The 13614-nt window shown below is 44.1% G+C and overlaps 1 protein-coding gene across 1 annotated transcript in view; it reads right to left on the reverse strand.

The window, feature by feature from the left end:
- Positions 1-13614, reverse strand: part of FLT1 (fms related receptor tyrosine kinase 1) — a 177069-nt gene that overhangs the window by 75668 nt on the left and 87787 nt on the right. The window contains exons 13-14 of the mRNA XM_047876110.1: positions 8508-8616; positions 1926-2234 (exon numbers count right to left, since the gene is read on the reverse strand). Of these exons, the coding sequence (XP_047732066.1) occupies positions 1926-2234; positions 8508-8616 (418 nt within the window). The remainder of the gene's footprint in view (positions 1-1925; positions 2235-8507; positions 8617-13614) is intronic.

Genomic DNA, 13614 nt, shown 5'->3' on the forward strand with positions numbered 1-13614 from the left:
AAACTCTCTGGAAGGACGAATTCCACAGTGAACAATGAATTACTCGATGGAATTCTTAAGATCGTCTCCTGCAAATACTAACACCCTTCCCCTCCCCGCGAAGCTCGCAACTGCAATTTCAAGGGGAAGGAAATGATCGATTCTGCACGTCTGATTTGCCATCTTTTCCAGAAGTGATATCCCTCAGCCGTTTTCCTTGTGTTTTCAGCTTTAGTCCAAATCGAGTCCCCACGATCTGGGGCACTGAGGCATTGTTTCCCGAAGGAACACGCTGACTTATAATGAACAAAGACGCCAGGCGAAAAGAGCCATAGGTAAAATTTCAAGATACAATTGATTATTCTTTCCTCTGGGCTGACAACTTCCAGGTTCCTAATTGTTTTCAGAGCATTTGGGGCTCCATGAAACGGGCATTCTGGGGAAATGCTATTGTTTACTCCTTCACACTTGACAAAAGCAATTCCCACGTGAAAGACAAGTTTAGCCCGTGGGACAGGGTCTGTTACCTAACGGAGGAAACGGTCTGGTGAGTTCCCAAGCCTGAAAAGTTGTCATAATGTCACCTTCTATTGAGCTGCCCGGCCACTGTGTTCTCAGCCCCGGCTATTTTGGTCCCTGGAGGTTGTTTTCCAATAGTCCATGCAAATCACATATCATGATCGATCATTGATGAAAACAACAGAACAATGCATATTAAATTGGTGAAAAAATCACTTTCCCCTCAAATGCAAGCCTACAAGAGATTATAATCTCTCCTGATTTAAACACGGCTCCCTGAATTCTGTTCCTAGGATTTTGCCATTTCTTAATCCCCCCAAAAATCCTATCACCATCTGCATACAGGGAAAGTGGACTTTGTTTGACGGGCGCATTTAGAAGAATGCATTCAACCTTCGGTCACGAATGCCTTGATTTCCTTGATAAACGGATCGTGGTTTGTCTCTGAATGCCATCACTGAGAGAGAAGGGAGTTCTTTAAAAGAATAACCAGGGGACAAATACACATAAAATGAAGGCAGGATCCACTTTTTGTCAGAGGCGGTCAGTGGCTGCTGGTCCACTCAGAGGCCCCGTGCTGACCAGTGGCCTGGTTACCCAGATTACGAACCGGCTGGACTCCGGTGGGCATTCTTAATTCATACTGTGATAAAGCTTTAATACCTCTGAACTACACCAACATCTTGCACTCCTGGGGCCCATTTTAGAACTCCAGTTTAAGATTAATGTGCTTACTGTAAAAATAATAATAATAATAATAATAAAAAGCATTTTCAAATAAATAAGCATTATAACTTGCTATCCAGGTGCCATTTACAAATCAAGAGCGGAGGAAATAGTACAAAATAAAACCAGGCGGAGGTCCGACAGAGTCTCAAGTTCAACTGTACTCGTTCTGAGCTGGAAGATTAACTTATTCACGTCCATCTTTGGCAGAAACCAGCGCACGTGTTTAAATTATTCAGTTTGCGTAGCTTCGACACTTAAAAATACAAAGAGGCTGGCATCAGAGTGGGAGGAAAGGATCAGTCCCAGGTTGTTGTTTATCAGGCAGGAGGAGACAGCAAAGACTGACAAAAAAAAAAACAACAAAAAAAAAAACAGAGAATGCGCCGCAGGGATCCTCCAAATCCAAACGCGCACCAAGTCGGCCCCAGAGAGCAGAGCCCCCTCAGCCTGAGTGGGGAGCCCCGGGCTGGGACCTTGGGAGCTCAACATCACTATCATCTCCAAACTCATTTTGGGAGGAGCATCTCCTCTGAGCCGGAAAGTTAGCAACAGTGACAATAAATCAAGATGATAGGAGACAACTGTTACTTTTTAATGAGTCCTTTAATGTTTTACATTATTTTGTGTGGTACAATCATTCCTTGTGCTTTTAAATTTGGAGATCCGAGAGAAAACAGCCTTTTTGCTGCAGTGCTCACCTCTAATTGTAACTTCTTTCTTCTGGAGGATTTCTTCCCCTGTGTATATGTTCCTGGCTCTGCAGGCATACGTGCCTGAATCTTCCAGGGAAGCATTCTTGACGGTGAGATCGAGAGTAACAGAGTATTCTTTAGTGATGGCCATTTTTTGCTTGCTGATACTGTGATGCATTGTGCGGTTTTTAACTGTCCGCAGCAAAAGCCAAGTAATGTCTCTGTATAAGAACTTGTTAACTGTGCAAGACAGTTTCAGGTCCTCTCCTTCCGTCGGCATTTTTTCCAAGTTAACGTGAAATCCGTTGGGCACGTCTGTAAAACAAGAACAAAGAGCTTCAGTTCGTAGAAAACGCAAGGCGTCTCATCCGGAGACAGTCACAGATCTTAACAACCGTTCCTACACGAATTCTCTCAGCATCAGCCTTAAAAGGATGAGTATGTGTCTCTTCCTTTCTGGGGAACTGATCCAACATAGGTAAGAGCCACCTAAGGGCAGCCCATCAGAAGCGAGGCAGGAAATGCAAAGCAGGCTGATTCGGGGGGGACATTTTCCTTGTTTGGGGCAACAGAGTGGAATGTGTTTTACAACTTGGAATGATGACCACGTTTCCCATTTCTTTAGTCTGCACAGGACTCCTCCTGGCGACTGGCCGAAATGGGCAAGTCATAAAAGAGCCATTTGAACTAAAAACCAAGGATGGGGGGGACTTGGGTGGCTCAGTAGGTTAAATGTCCGTCTGTAGCTCAGATCATGGTCTCATGGTTCACGAGTTCGAGTCCCGCTATTTGCACAGAGCCTGCTTCTCATCTTCTGTCTCCCTCTCTCTGCCCCTCCCCTGCACACCATCTCTCTCAAAACATAAATATTTAAAAGCATTCCTCTCTCTCATGGTTTCTCCTCGTGCCTCTGTTTCTTTTTAACAACAAAAAAAAACAGAAAACAAAAACCACAAAAAAAACCCAAGGGTAGTTTAATGGTCAAACTTCTCCAAAATAAGTGAGTAAGTCCCAGGTACGTGGTAGGAGACTTGAGCCATGCCGGTCAACACCACTTTAAGCCTAGACTTTTCCAGTAAAAAAACCAACTGGCCTCCCCAGTTTCCTACAATCGGATGGATAGTACCCATCCTGCTGGGGTGCTATCTACCTTGCCTGCCCTTGGCTGGCACAGTGGGCAGAGAAGAGCCACGGCACATGCTCAGGTACCCTTTCAGGGGGACGGTCCTACTTGGACATACGAGAACAAAATGCAGTCAACTCATCTGGAAGAGCCGCCGGATGCTCCGATGGGGGAGGGGAAGAGTAATTTCTAAAAATCAAGTTTCCTCTCAAAAACGTAGGGAACACCTTCTGAAAGCTACCGTGCCATCAAAAGCCATTTCTCTCCTGTCAATCCCCAGCTAACCATCTCTGTCCCCAGCAACACCTCAGGAGCGCGCCTCCTCTGCTTTCTTAACCTTGACCTTCACTCAGCTTTTTGCGCTCAAGCTCCCTGGTCTCATTTGGGAGCATTTCCCCGGAGGATTTAAAAAAAAAAAAAGAAAGAAATCATTGGTCACTGGCCCCGAACTGACCTGCTCTCAAAACCCTCCCATTGCTTGTCACTTGGTAGCATGTCTGTATTTGAGCAAAGAATTTGGGCCAACATTCTACAAAGTACTTTGAAGATGAAAAGCATTATGTTCTGCTATTATTATTATTATCCGTTGCACACAAAGCTATAAAGAAACCTTTAAACCTTAGGGGGACAATAGTCCAAAATTAGATATCATATCAACTCTTTCCTAAATCGGACTTTGCTTGTTTTTCTGATTTTTCTGGGCTTTGACTTTATTATAAAGTGTCACGTCTGAAGAAATGCCAAAGTATTCATTTGAAACCTGGGAGCAGGGGGTAACAGTGGCTTATGAAGCTGTCAGTGGCTGGAGAGGAGACCAGCAAAAGTTTTCCTGCTTTTAAAATGAAAAGCTAAGAATGGGTCAGAAGATGCCGAAGCAGCTAACACTCATTTTCAACATAACAATAAGGTGTCAGAAATAGCCCCTCTAACTCAGCATCTTTTTACATTTGGGACATTTTCCAAGCCTGAGGAGTAAAACGTCAGCCATCAGCTTCTTCACAGATGCCAGCCGTCGTGTGCACACAGGCCACAGTCGAATCATTTCTTCAAAGACCCCGGGCTTGCCATTTATGAGGTCCCGTCCTGGCGGTTAGAACCCAAGCGAGCCCAAGTAACACCATTGAGATCATGCAGAGTTTCTATTTACTTTAGTGATTTGAAACTTCCTGTGGAAATAGCTCACAGGTTTCCTGATGGAAGATTTTGTTTATCTTTGCCAAGCACCACGAGGAATCTCAAAATAAAATGCATTTAGTGACACTGGGAAACGAGGGAGATAAGGCAGTGCTGTTCCTGCTTCACCCCCAGTAATTGCTAACACACCCAGCCCTAGTCCCGCGGAGTGCCAACAAATGGCAAAAACACACACACGGAGGCAAAGAAGAGAACCAGCTGGGTTTTGAGGTCTGCTTCTCACACTGTTAGCGAAGTCACTTTAGTTCATGTCACCAGACAGCCTCTTAGAAACGACTCTTCCTCAGGCATTCTCTTCTGATCCATAGAAGATGATAAGTAAAACGTCCTAACACTAGTTAACGAATCCAGAGGGATTTTTTTCCTCTCAATGCATGTGGATTTTTTTTTTTTTTTAGATGGAGTACAAAAACAGACCCAGGAAAGAACTGCCTCCTAATGAAGCGAAAGCAGGCGACCTTCCCACACTGGCGTATCTGTTGCAGATTTCGGCACGATCCTCGTCGGCACCAACTAATGCATATCACATCCATGGCATCTTATGGGACGTCATGGAGAAGAATCAATCCTTGCTCGGAAGAGATATCTGATTTAGGGGTAGGTGCAAGAGTAATCTATTTACACGGGTGTGTGTTAGGGGATGGACATTTTAACTCAGTTGGATCAAACATGTGAATCAAGCTCACGAAACAGACAAGCATAGAAATGCACAGGTTGAGGGGTATAGCTTGTCAGGTCCTAATAAAGAAGCCTTTCCTTCTGCTGAAGAACAGAAATAACATTCCCTAAGAAGTGAGCGGTTACTAGAAAGTTGTTTGTCTGTTTCAAGTAGCTACTACGTGCAAGTGAATGGCAAAGTTTAGAGCAGAAGGGGTGGGGAATTCTAAAGGCCAAGGCCAACTTGTTTTCATTAGTTTGGAAGGCAACTGTGTTAAATTGTTATTATATTTTAACGAACGGGCAACAGGACTGAAATGAGGACCAGTAAGGATCCGAATCCAGATCTTTTGATTTAGAACAGGTGAATTTTAGACAGATCTTTTAAACCAGTGTTTGCACTAGGTTAAGTATAAACACCAAGAAAATATGCATTCCTCTTTCAGAAAATAGACGTGGAAGGGGCAACATTCCTGAGTATTTAGCTCTATCTCTAGTTGAGAATAAATCTCATGATAAGGATTTAAGAAAGAAAGGAGTCATGATTAAAAAAGCAACGAATATAAGCAAATTATAATTGCCAAAACTAGAACTTTTCAGGACTGGCAGAAAATAATTCAGAGCAATTCTATTCAGTTTAAGATTAAAGCTCTTGAATTTCTCGAGGAAAACACCGTAAGCCTCAAGTACGTACGTTTGACTTGAATTCTCATCGCCCCTTTCTGAGGACAAGCCTGGAGATCTAGAAAGGATTTCAGCCATCCCATGGTTAAAAACTGTATAATGTGGAAGGAACAGGAGAGAATCTCTGTCTGCGTTCAACAGACATGCTGACCACAGACAGACACACAACAATGCAAAGTTCAGTAGGATGGGCTAGATGCTGGTGTTGCAGTTGAGGCTGGTCATCAAATTAATCATTTCGGGGGACTCCGAACAACAAGGAAACGAACACAACATTCCCCTCCACTCTTGGTAACTCCTCTTCCGGTATTGCCTTCAGATCCAGGCAAGAGGGGTCCCTGTCCTGGGCCTTTACTTGGCTCTATGCTGGCTGTCCTTCCCTCCACCCCCGCCCCAATATAAAGAGTCTGTGGGGTCAGCAAAGCATGCCACCCCAAGCCTGTGGCACCCCCCATTCCATGTCTTTTTTTTTAGGGGGGGTTCTGGGGATCCCAGAATTCCCTGTAAAGATGGCCTCAAGTCTGCTTCCAGACTGAAAAAGTCCTCCTGAGGTCAGACTGCTCATGAGTGTGCACACTTGTAGGTCCCAGGGAAGACTGTTAGGGGTGTGGACAGTACTTGGCTGACCATACACGTGCGTGCACTAGTGGGGCACAGCCAGGAATAGAAAGAGAAGAGGGGGGTCAGTTCCTTCTGCACCTTCAGGCACTGTCACATCCCCCTGTGGACCTGTGAGGAGTCCCCGAATTCGGCATCCGCGTCTCACATTTCGGGCCATCGTGGAGAGGTCTATCTGCCCATGAGAAGCCGAACCATAGCATGGTATCCGGTCTGGGCTCTGAGAACGTCAGGGCAAGGCTAGCCTCTTCTTTCTACCTGTTCAGATTTCATGCCCTCCTTCCCCCGGACCACCTCAGCCCTTCCTTCTCAGAGGCTCAGAGCACCACTGGACCACACGGTACCCACTGGCCACGTGTGGCGACCGAGCCCTTCGAATGGGGCGAGTGTGACGGCCAAGAACTGAATTGTATTCCGTTTTATCTCAATTACTTTAAATTGTAAACACTGAAGCCGAACAAGGTTTTAAAAATATCGATCGCATGTCAAGATGATGATATTTTGGATACACTGGCTTACATAAAATTCACCTTTTTATTCTTCACAAATGTAGTTTTACTGGAAAATTCTAAATTACGTGTGTGGCTTGTATTTCTATCGGACAGCATTGGCTTAGCGTCGGTAAATGCACCTGCCACCTTGCTGCTCACATGCCTCTTGATATGAGGATGTGACATTTCTTTTTTGTGTTAAAACTGTCTTCCTACAGGGGCGCCTGGGTGGCGCAGTCGGTTAGGCGTCCGACTTCAGCCAGGTCACGATCTCGTGGTCCGTGAGTTCGAGCCCCGCGTCGGGCTCTGGGCTGATGGCTCAGAGCCTGGAGCCTGTTTCCGATTCTGTGTCTCCCTCTCTCTCTGCCCCTCCCTCGTTCATGCTCTGTCTCTGTCCCAAAAATGAATAAACGTTGAAAAAAAAATTAAAAAAAAAATAATAATAAAATAAAAAAAAACTGTCTTCCTATAAAGATGGGGCTTCACGGAGAGCCATTCAAGTGCTCAGGGCAGCGCTGAACTGTTCTATTCAATAGGGAGTGCCCACTAAACTTGTATAAACTTGTTGAACGTTCAGCACAGGATTGCTCAATCTTTTAAACTTTAAATCATACGTACGGTGACTAAGGAGTTGCATAGGAATTTGTTTCCAATCAAACATAAAGGACAGTACAAACCTTTGTTCCTAAGTGGTCCAAATCATCCAACACTGATAAGAGAGCCAATATTGTGTGCAATGGCGATCTGAACCCTTCTCTAAATAAAGGAATTTTCCAACTTGGAGTAGATACAAACACGATTTCCCTTATACTTCTCAGCTGTAAGGGGACAGGGGCTGACCCGGTCTAGGAGTGGCTCTGCTGTGTCCCTCTTCACCTCTCCAAACCCCATTTCCTCACCTGGAAAGTGTGGGGGCTATCAGGCTGAATAGCCTCTCAAGTCTCTTCCGGCTCTCACATTCTGTGAGAATCTACCTCAGGAGATCTCCCACGACACAGTTTCTCTGAGGATTGGCTAACTTGCCGGAAGGCTCCCTGTGATCTGACATCCCATATGTCTCATGCAATCAGACCTACCTATTTCTTTCTAGAGAACTCTAGGCAACTGCTGCAGCCTGCCCCATGCAGCGCGAAGTTTCCAGAAAGCTGGCAAACTGCCCGGGTTTCCTCAGAAAATTGGGGGAGTGTGGAGCCAGGCAATTGTTTTTATACTTTGAGCTACTTACTTCCTTCCTGTACCCACGGAGGGACATAGGGAGTGCCATTTGTGTCCCTTGGACATTTTAAGATTTGCAGAGACCATCATATTTAAGGCTGAAAATCAGTAAATGCTACCAAAAAACAGCACATGAGTTACCGCCAACAAACTCAGTTTCAGAGTTCTATAGGAGAGCCTCATTCCTCAAAAGCAGAAATGACTTACGTTGTGAGACAATTCACTTTTTAATTAAAAAAAAAACAAACGCGTCATCAAAGGTTTGGTTTCCTTGATTATTACCAAACAACTGCTACGTACCAGACCCCGTGCCAGGTGCGGAAAAGAGTTTAAAAACGACTACGACAAGATCCTAACCTCACGACCCAATCTGGGGAGGAAGATGCACACAGACAGCTCTACAAGGGAACTTGGAGAAATAACTTGTTAGATCCAGTGACGCCAAATTCTATTCCTGAGAGCAAGGATGAAGTTACTCAACGTTTAACAATTCCATGGAATTTTTTAAAAACAAAATTCCTTCCAGCTCTAAGTGCACCGAGAAGCAAATTGTAAGGACATCAAGGTCACCAGGCTATCTTTGTGAGTATAGGGTATATCGCTTACCTGTGATATAAAAGTTTATGTTTCTTTCCACAGTCCCTACTTTATTAGAAGCCACGCAACTGTAGATTCCAGAAATCCTAGCGTCCGCCACAACCAAGGTACTAGCCGTCTGTGAAAGAAAAGGAAACTTTAGCGAGAGCAAAGAACCATTTGAACATCCCGAAGATTCTTCTGAGGGCTGAAATGATTCAGCTATTCCATTCATTCAGCAAGGGTACTATTGCACGCACGGTGGTTTACCAGAAGGCTCTCCCTCCGCCGAGCCCCAGCAAGAATGGAAAAATAACAGGAAAGCAGGTCCTCAGGAGACCGGGGGCTATGACATCCGACTCGTATGAGGGTTTCAGGCTTATTTATCTCGTGCTGCTGGCGTAACAATTATAGACCTAAAGCTGAGATGCGGGACGGCACGTCCTACTCTGTGAGGTGGTCACTTCCACGTCAATGAGAGGAACAGGTGAGGCCGAGGCCTTCCTTTTTATTCGGATGACCTGAGATTATGGATGCGTTTGGTAACAGGAGGTCTCTTTGCTGTTTGCTTCTGTAATGGGCATGTCCAGTGGGCAGGGACAGTGGAGAAAGGCTGGCTGAACCCTTTCTTGTAGGCACTCAAAGAATGTAGCCTCATAGCCCCGAAGGTGCTGAGGGAGAGGCTGGAAAGTTCACTGAGGTTGTCAGTGTGTGTGTGTGTGTGTGTGTGTGTGTGTGTGTGTGCGCGCGCGCGCACAAATTACTCAACTTCTTCGCCTGCCAATTCCCAGTCTAGGAAATGAAGACCGAAGTTGTGAATACGACAGTATCGTTTCACTAGATTTTAGTGCTATTTGACTAATGAGCCCTGAAAGAGACACCGGGGTGAGTGTGAAGGCACGATCGAAGCTGTGATGTCTCAAAGAGTAGTGCGACACACATTTACACAGCTTCAAGACCCGCTTTGCTGTCTTTTAAAGATCGATTAAAAAAGAATAAAGATAAAAATTAGTAATACGCAACAGAAGGTTGGTTTTAAAATTTAACCCAGCCTGGCAAAAAATACATACTTACACATTAAAAAAAAATGACAAAAGCTAGTTAAGTTTTTTATATTTAAAAGGACAAAAAAAAAAAAGAATTTATCCCATTATTTCTAGACTGTTGCAGCTCTTGCTCTAGAACACAAATCACTGGTCAGAGGCTTTGAAATTACAGAGGCTGCCTGTAGTGATGCCTCCGGATGAGAGGGGTGTCCTCGCCGAAGTGTTAATTAGACCCAGTGACTCACAGGCTAAAGTGACATATAGACTGAAATGTGACAGTGGGCATGCTAAGACGATGAACACAAACTCTACAAAGGGTCCTAACATTTTTCTGAGTTGCTAAGTAATGGGCTCGTCACTTCACTTATGTTCTCCAATCCCAGCCAATAAATGGACGTTTTTGTCTTTTATCTACAGATCAAGACGACTGAAAACTACACTCCTAGTTTTTTTGTTTGTTTTGGCCAGCGAATTTTCTGTAATTTTCACTATGGTAGAGTGTATATTACATGTTGTTTCCTCTTCTGTTTGTTGGATCTGTTTAATTACATCTGCTCATATATCCTGTATGTCGTTGACATTATTGGCAAGGAAAACGTCTGCAATTTGTGGCAATTCTTATTCAACTTCGCCCTCACTGATTGGGTGTTCATCAAGGCACTGAGCAGATGTTGCAGGGGAAACAGAGATGAATGTGCCACAATCCCTATCCTTAATCTTGAAGAGTCCTTGAAGGCCTACTTTAAGGTGATAAAGACAAAATTCCCTACTTGATGGCCAAATATGTATTATTCTCTCTTCTGCAGAGAAAATACTCCCATGCAGGCAAATAACCAGTAGAGAAGACCCTGAAGGAGCTCAGGGGTCTTTTTCTCTATGTCAATTATTTTTTTTCTCTATGTTAATTATTAATCGATACAAGAGGTGGCAAGTAAGAGGAAAGAGCTCTCCAGAATATTTCTTTTGAATTATCGCACCCCCCACTTAAAAGCCATGGAAGAAAATGGAAGTACTTCGAAGAGAAGCTTGCAGGCAGCGACGTGAAAAGAAGTGTTAGCTTGTGGCCGCTGGGACAATGCAGACTGTCAAGTAAGACTCTGACTTCTTTATTTGGTCTCTGGAAACTTGGGCCCAGACGCAGCCAGTTCAGACCCAAGGGACACCAATGAAGGTCTCCCCCCCCACCCCGCCGCTCAAGCACTGCTTTTTTTATGACGTTAGCTCTCAAGTGTTTATCCTCGCGGGCCTCGGCACAATCGTATCTACATGCTTTGATTTGTTGCTCAATAAATAAGTGAGGAACTCATTTCTGTCTGTACCGAGAATGCTGATATTAGGGACAGTGATTACCTGAATCTGAAAGTTCTATCTGCGTTTCTATTAAAATTACTTTGATTTCACTGAACTCAAAGCAAATGAGCAAGGGAAAGTCAATTCAGACATGCACATCTGCCATAGTTAAGACTTGGGCAGGCAATCTGGCGATAATTCCAATGAACAGATGGATAGCTCAGAACCCTTGTATAATCAGAGAATAAAATCGAGATACCTAGCAATGAAAGGAATACAGGTCACACGATGAGCCACAGAGATACAAATGCATCCGAGTCTCTCTTATTTTGCTTGAATGAGCCCTCCCCAAACCCACACCTTAGCCATAGGCAAGTCTGCTCCAGAACTCACCTCTCTCAAGTTTCTATTAAAATCGAATGAGAAAATGACATTGATGGGGGTTTACATTATTTGTTTCTGGGTACATTTATGTAGCCCTCTAGCTGTGTGCCAATGTGTGAGGTATTATCTCATTTACTCCTTCCTATAGCCCCGTGAGGTGGGTATATCACCCTTGATCTCTACATGAAACTGCTTTTTGCCTTAAAACTCTTTAGATGGAAAAGCACAGATCTATTGGTAGTGTTCTGTCTACTCTTCGGATTGAATTTTTCTTGAAGAATACATCCTTAAATTGGCAGAGATGGGTCACATAAGCTGAAATCTTCCTAGGGACAGAAATACTTGGTTCTTTCTTATTATTTGACACAAGCTGCAAGCTGTTTTTCAACTGATCCATTATTATAAGGTTTGAAAACAGGACGGATGAATGAAAAAGTTATAAAGAAGGAAATTTAAAGACAGGATGAAATTAATACCCTGTGATCAACTTCATTAAAAATTATCTGATTCTAGAGCACTTCTTTTTCCAGATAATGTATTTTTAAATTACAAACGGAAACGTATTTTCATGAAAAACAAAAGATGTTTGGCAACGGAAGTAGAAACTTTATAGGGTCAGAAAAAGCTCACGTGTGAATTGTAGGTGGGTGCGGTTTTTCTGGGCAGAAGACAACTTCTCCTAGGGCGTTAAGTCTAAACGCAGGAGTCTTCTGACTGAAAGGGACAAATCCTTTCCTCGGTGCCTGTAACCAAATACTATTGTTTCAAAGGGGGAAAAAAATGAAAATAGCCCAACAGTTGGAACACCAAATATTAACTTAATACTTGAAAAGGGCAAGTGCCAAGAATTTGAGTTGTTACACGTGGAATCTACACTTTGAGGGTGCCTTTAACTTGCCCTGCCAGGACCCCAAGGATTTAGACAGTAGAAAAAGACCCTTAACGTCATTCTCCGGGTTCTTTTACACGACCCAAGAATGCTGATGAAATGTGTTGTCAGGTACTGTAAAGTGGGAAGTTATTCATACCCCTTCCTTCCTTCCCTCTCCCCAAGCATTAGTAACTCTCTACTACAATGCGGTTTGAACCTCATGGAAGAGAATGGATGGGATGATGTGTAACTCTGCCTAATTTCCAGAACTCATTTTAAAAGGTCTAAATATGGAACGGTGATTTTAATCTCGGGATGTTTCTAATATCGTTTCCTTTTAAGTGTGTCAGGGGGACATAAGAGTAGATATATAAAGGCCATGGAAGAATCTAAAATTAACCTCGGGTGGCACGTTCGAGCCAAGTGATGGGAAAATAGAACAGGAGAATTCAAAAAAAAAAAAAAAAAAGCAGCAGCAGCCTGGAGGAATGTGGGAAATGAGACCCGAACTGCAATTCTGTGATTAGGTTTCATGCCTCTTTCGTGGATCGGTCCCATATGGCACACTTCTCAAGGTAACCTCCAAACTAGCAAACTACCTCGGTGGAAATGTTGCCAGAATGGTAAAATTGTCGCAACTCTCCAGCCTCACGGAGTTAACGCCGTAATACGTATTTCCTGACTGTGTTTTCTAACCCAGGGTCCCTTCGACTTCCTACTCCATAGCTGCAACCCCAACAGTCTGGCAACCCCATTAAGCAATACTAAAACTCCTCACTTGTTATCAGCAACTCCAATTGATGACTCATTTTTCACAGATCTAGGCCAAAACTTGCCAATAAGGAAACTAAATTTGATTGTCCTCTGCACCCTTCTAGGAGTTAAACAAAAAAAAAAAAGGGAAAAAAAGGAAACGCCTGGAATCTTGCGGATGCTCCAGTAAGCCTTCCATTCTCTTGATCTGTCGGGGGGAGGGGTGTCGCTGGGCAGGCTCGTTATGTGACTGTAGGTAAAAGGGTCATTTATAGTCTAAGCTGGGACTTAGATGGCACTATGCTTGCTAAACATGGACAGAAAAGCAGTTTTGTGGACACAAGCGCCCACTGGGTCTGGAGGTCTATATTTAAAACCTTTGCAGGAGCGCCTGGGTGGCTCAGTGGGTTGAGCGTCCGACTTCGGCTCAGGTCATGATCTCACGGTTCGTGGGTTCGAGCCCCGCGTCGGGCTCTGTGCGGACAGCTCGGAGCCTGGAGCCTGCTTCGGATTCTCTGTCTCCCTCTCTCTCTCTCCCTCTCTCTGCCCCTCCCCAGTTTGCACTCTGTCTCTCCCTCTCTCAAAAATAAACACACATTAAAAAAAAATTAAAAACAAAACCTTTGCAGAAGTACAAAATTATGAAACGATAAAGTTGTTTCAAGCCACACGACAGACAATCAGAGAAGCTCTTCTCTCCCTCAGGGTTTGGGCCTTCACTCGCCCTGTGCTTTCCAGGTATCCTGTATGGAGTCAGGTTGCTGCTTCAGGGTTCATTCAGGCTAATTCGAAA

This window comes from Prionailurus viverrinus, chromosome A1 (assembly GCF_022837055.1).
Source record: "Prionailurus viverrinus isolate Anna chromosome A1, UM_Priviv_1.0, whole genome shotgun sequence".
NCBI classification, from domain to species: Eukaryota; Metazoa; Chordata; class Mammalia; order Carnivora; family Felidae; genus Prionailurus; species Prionailurus viverrinus.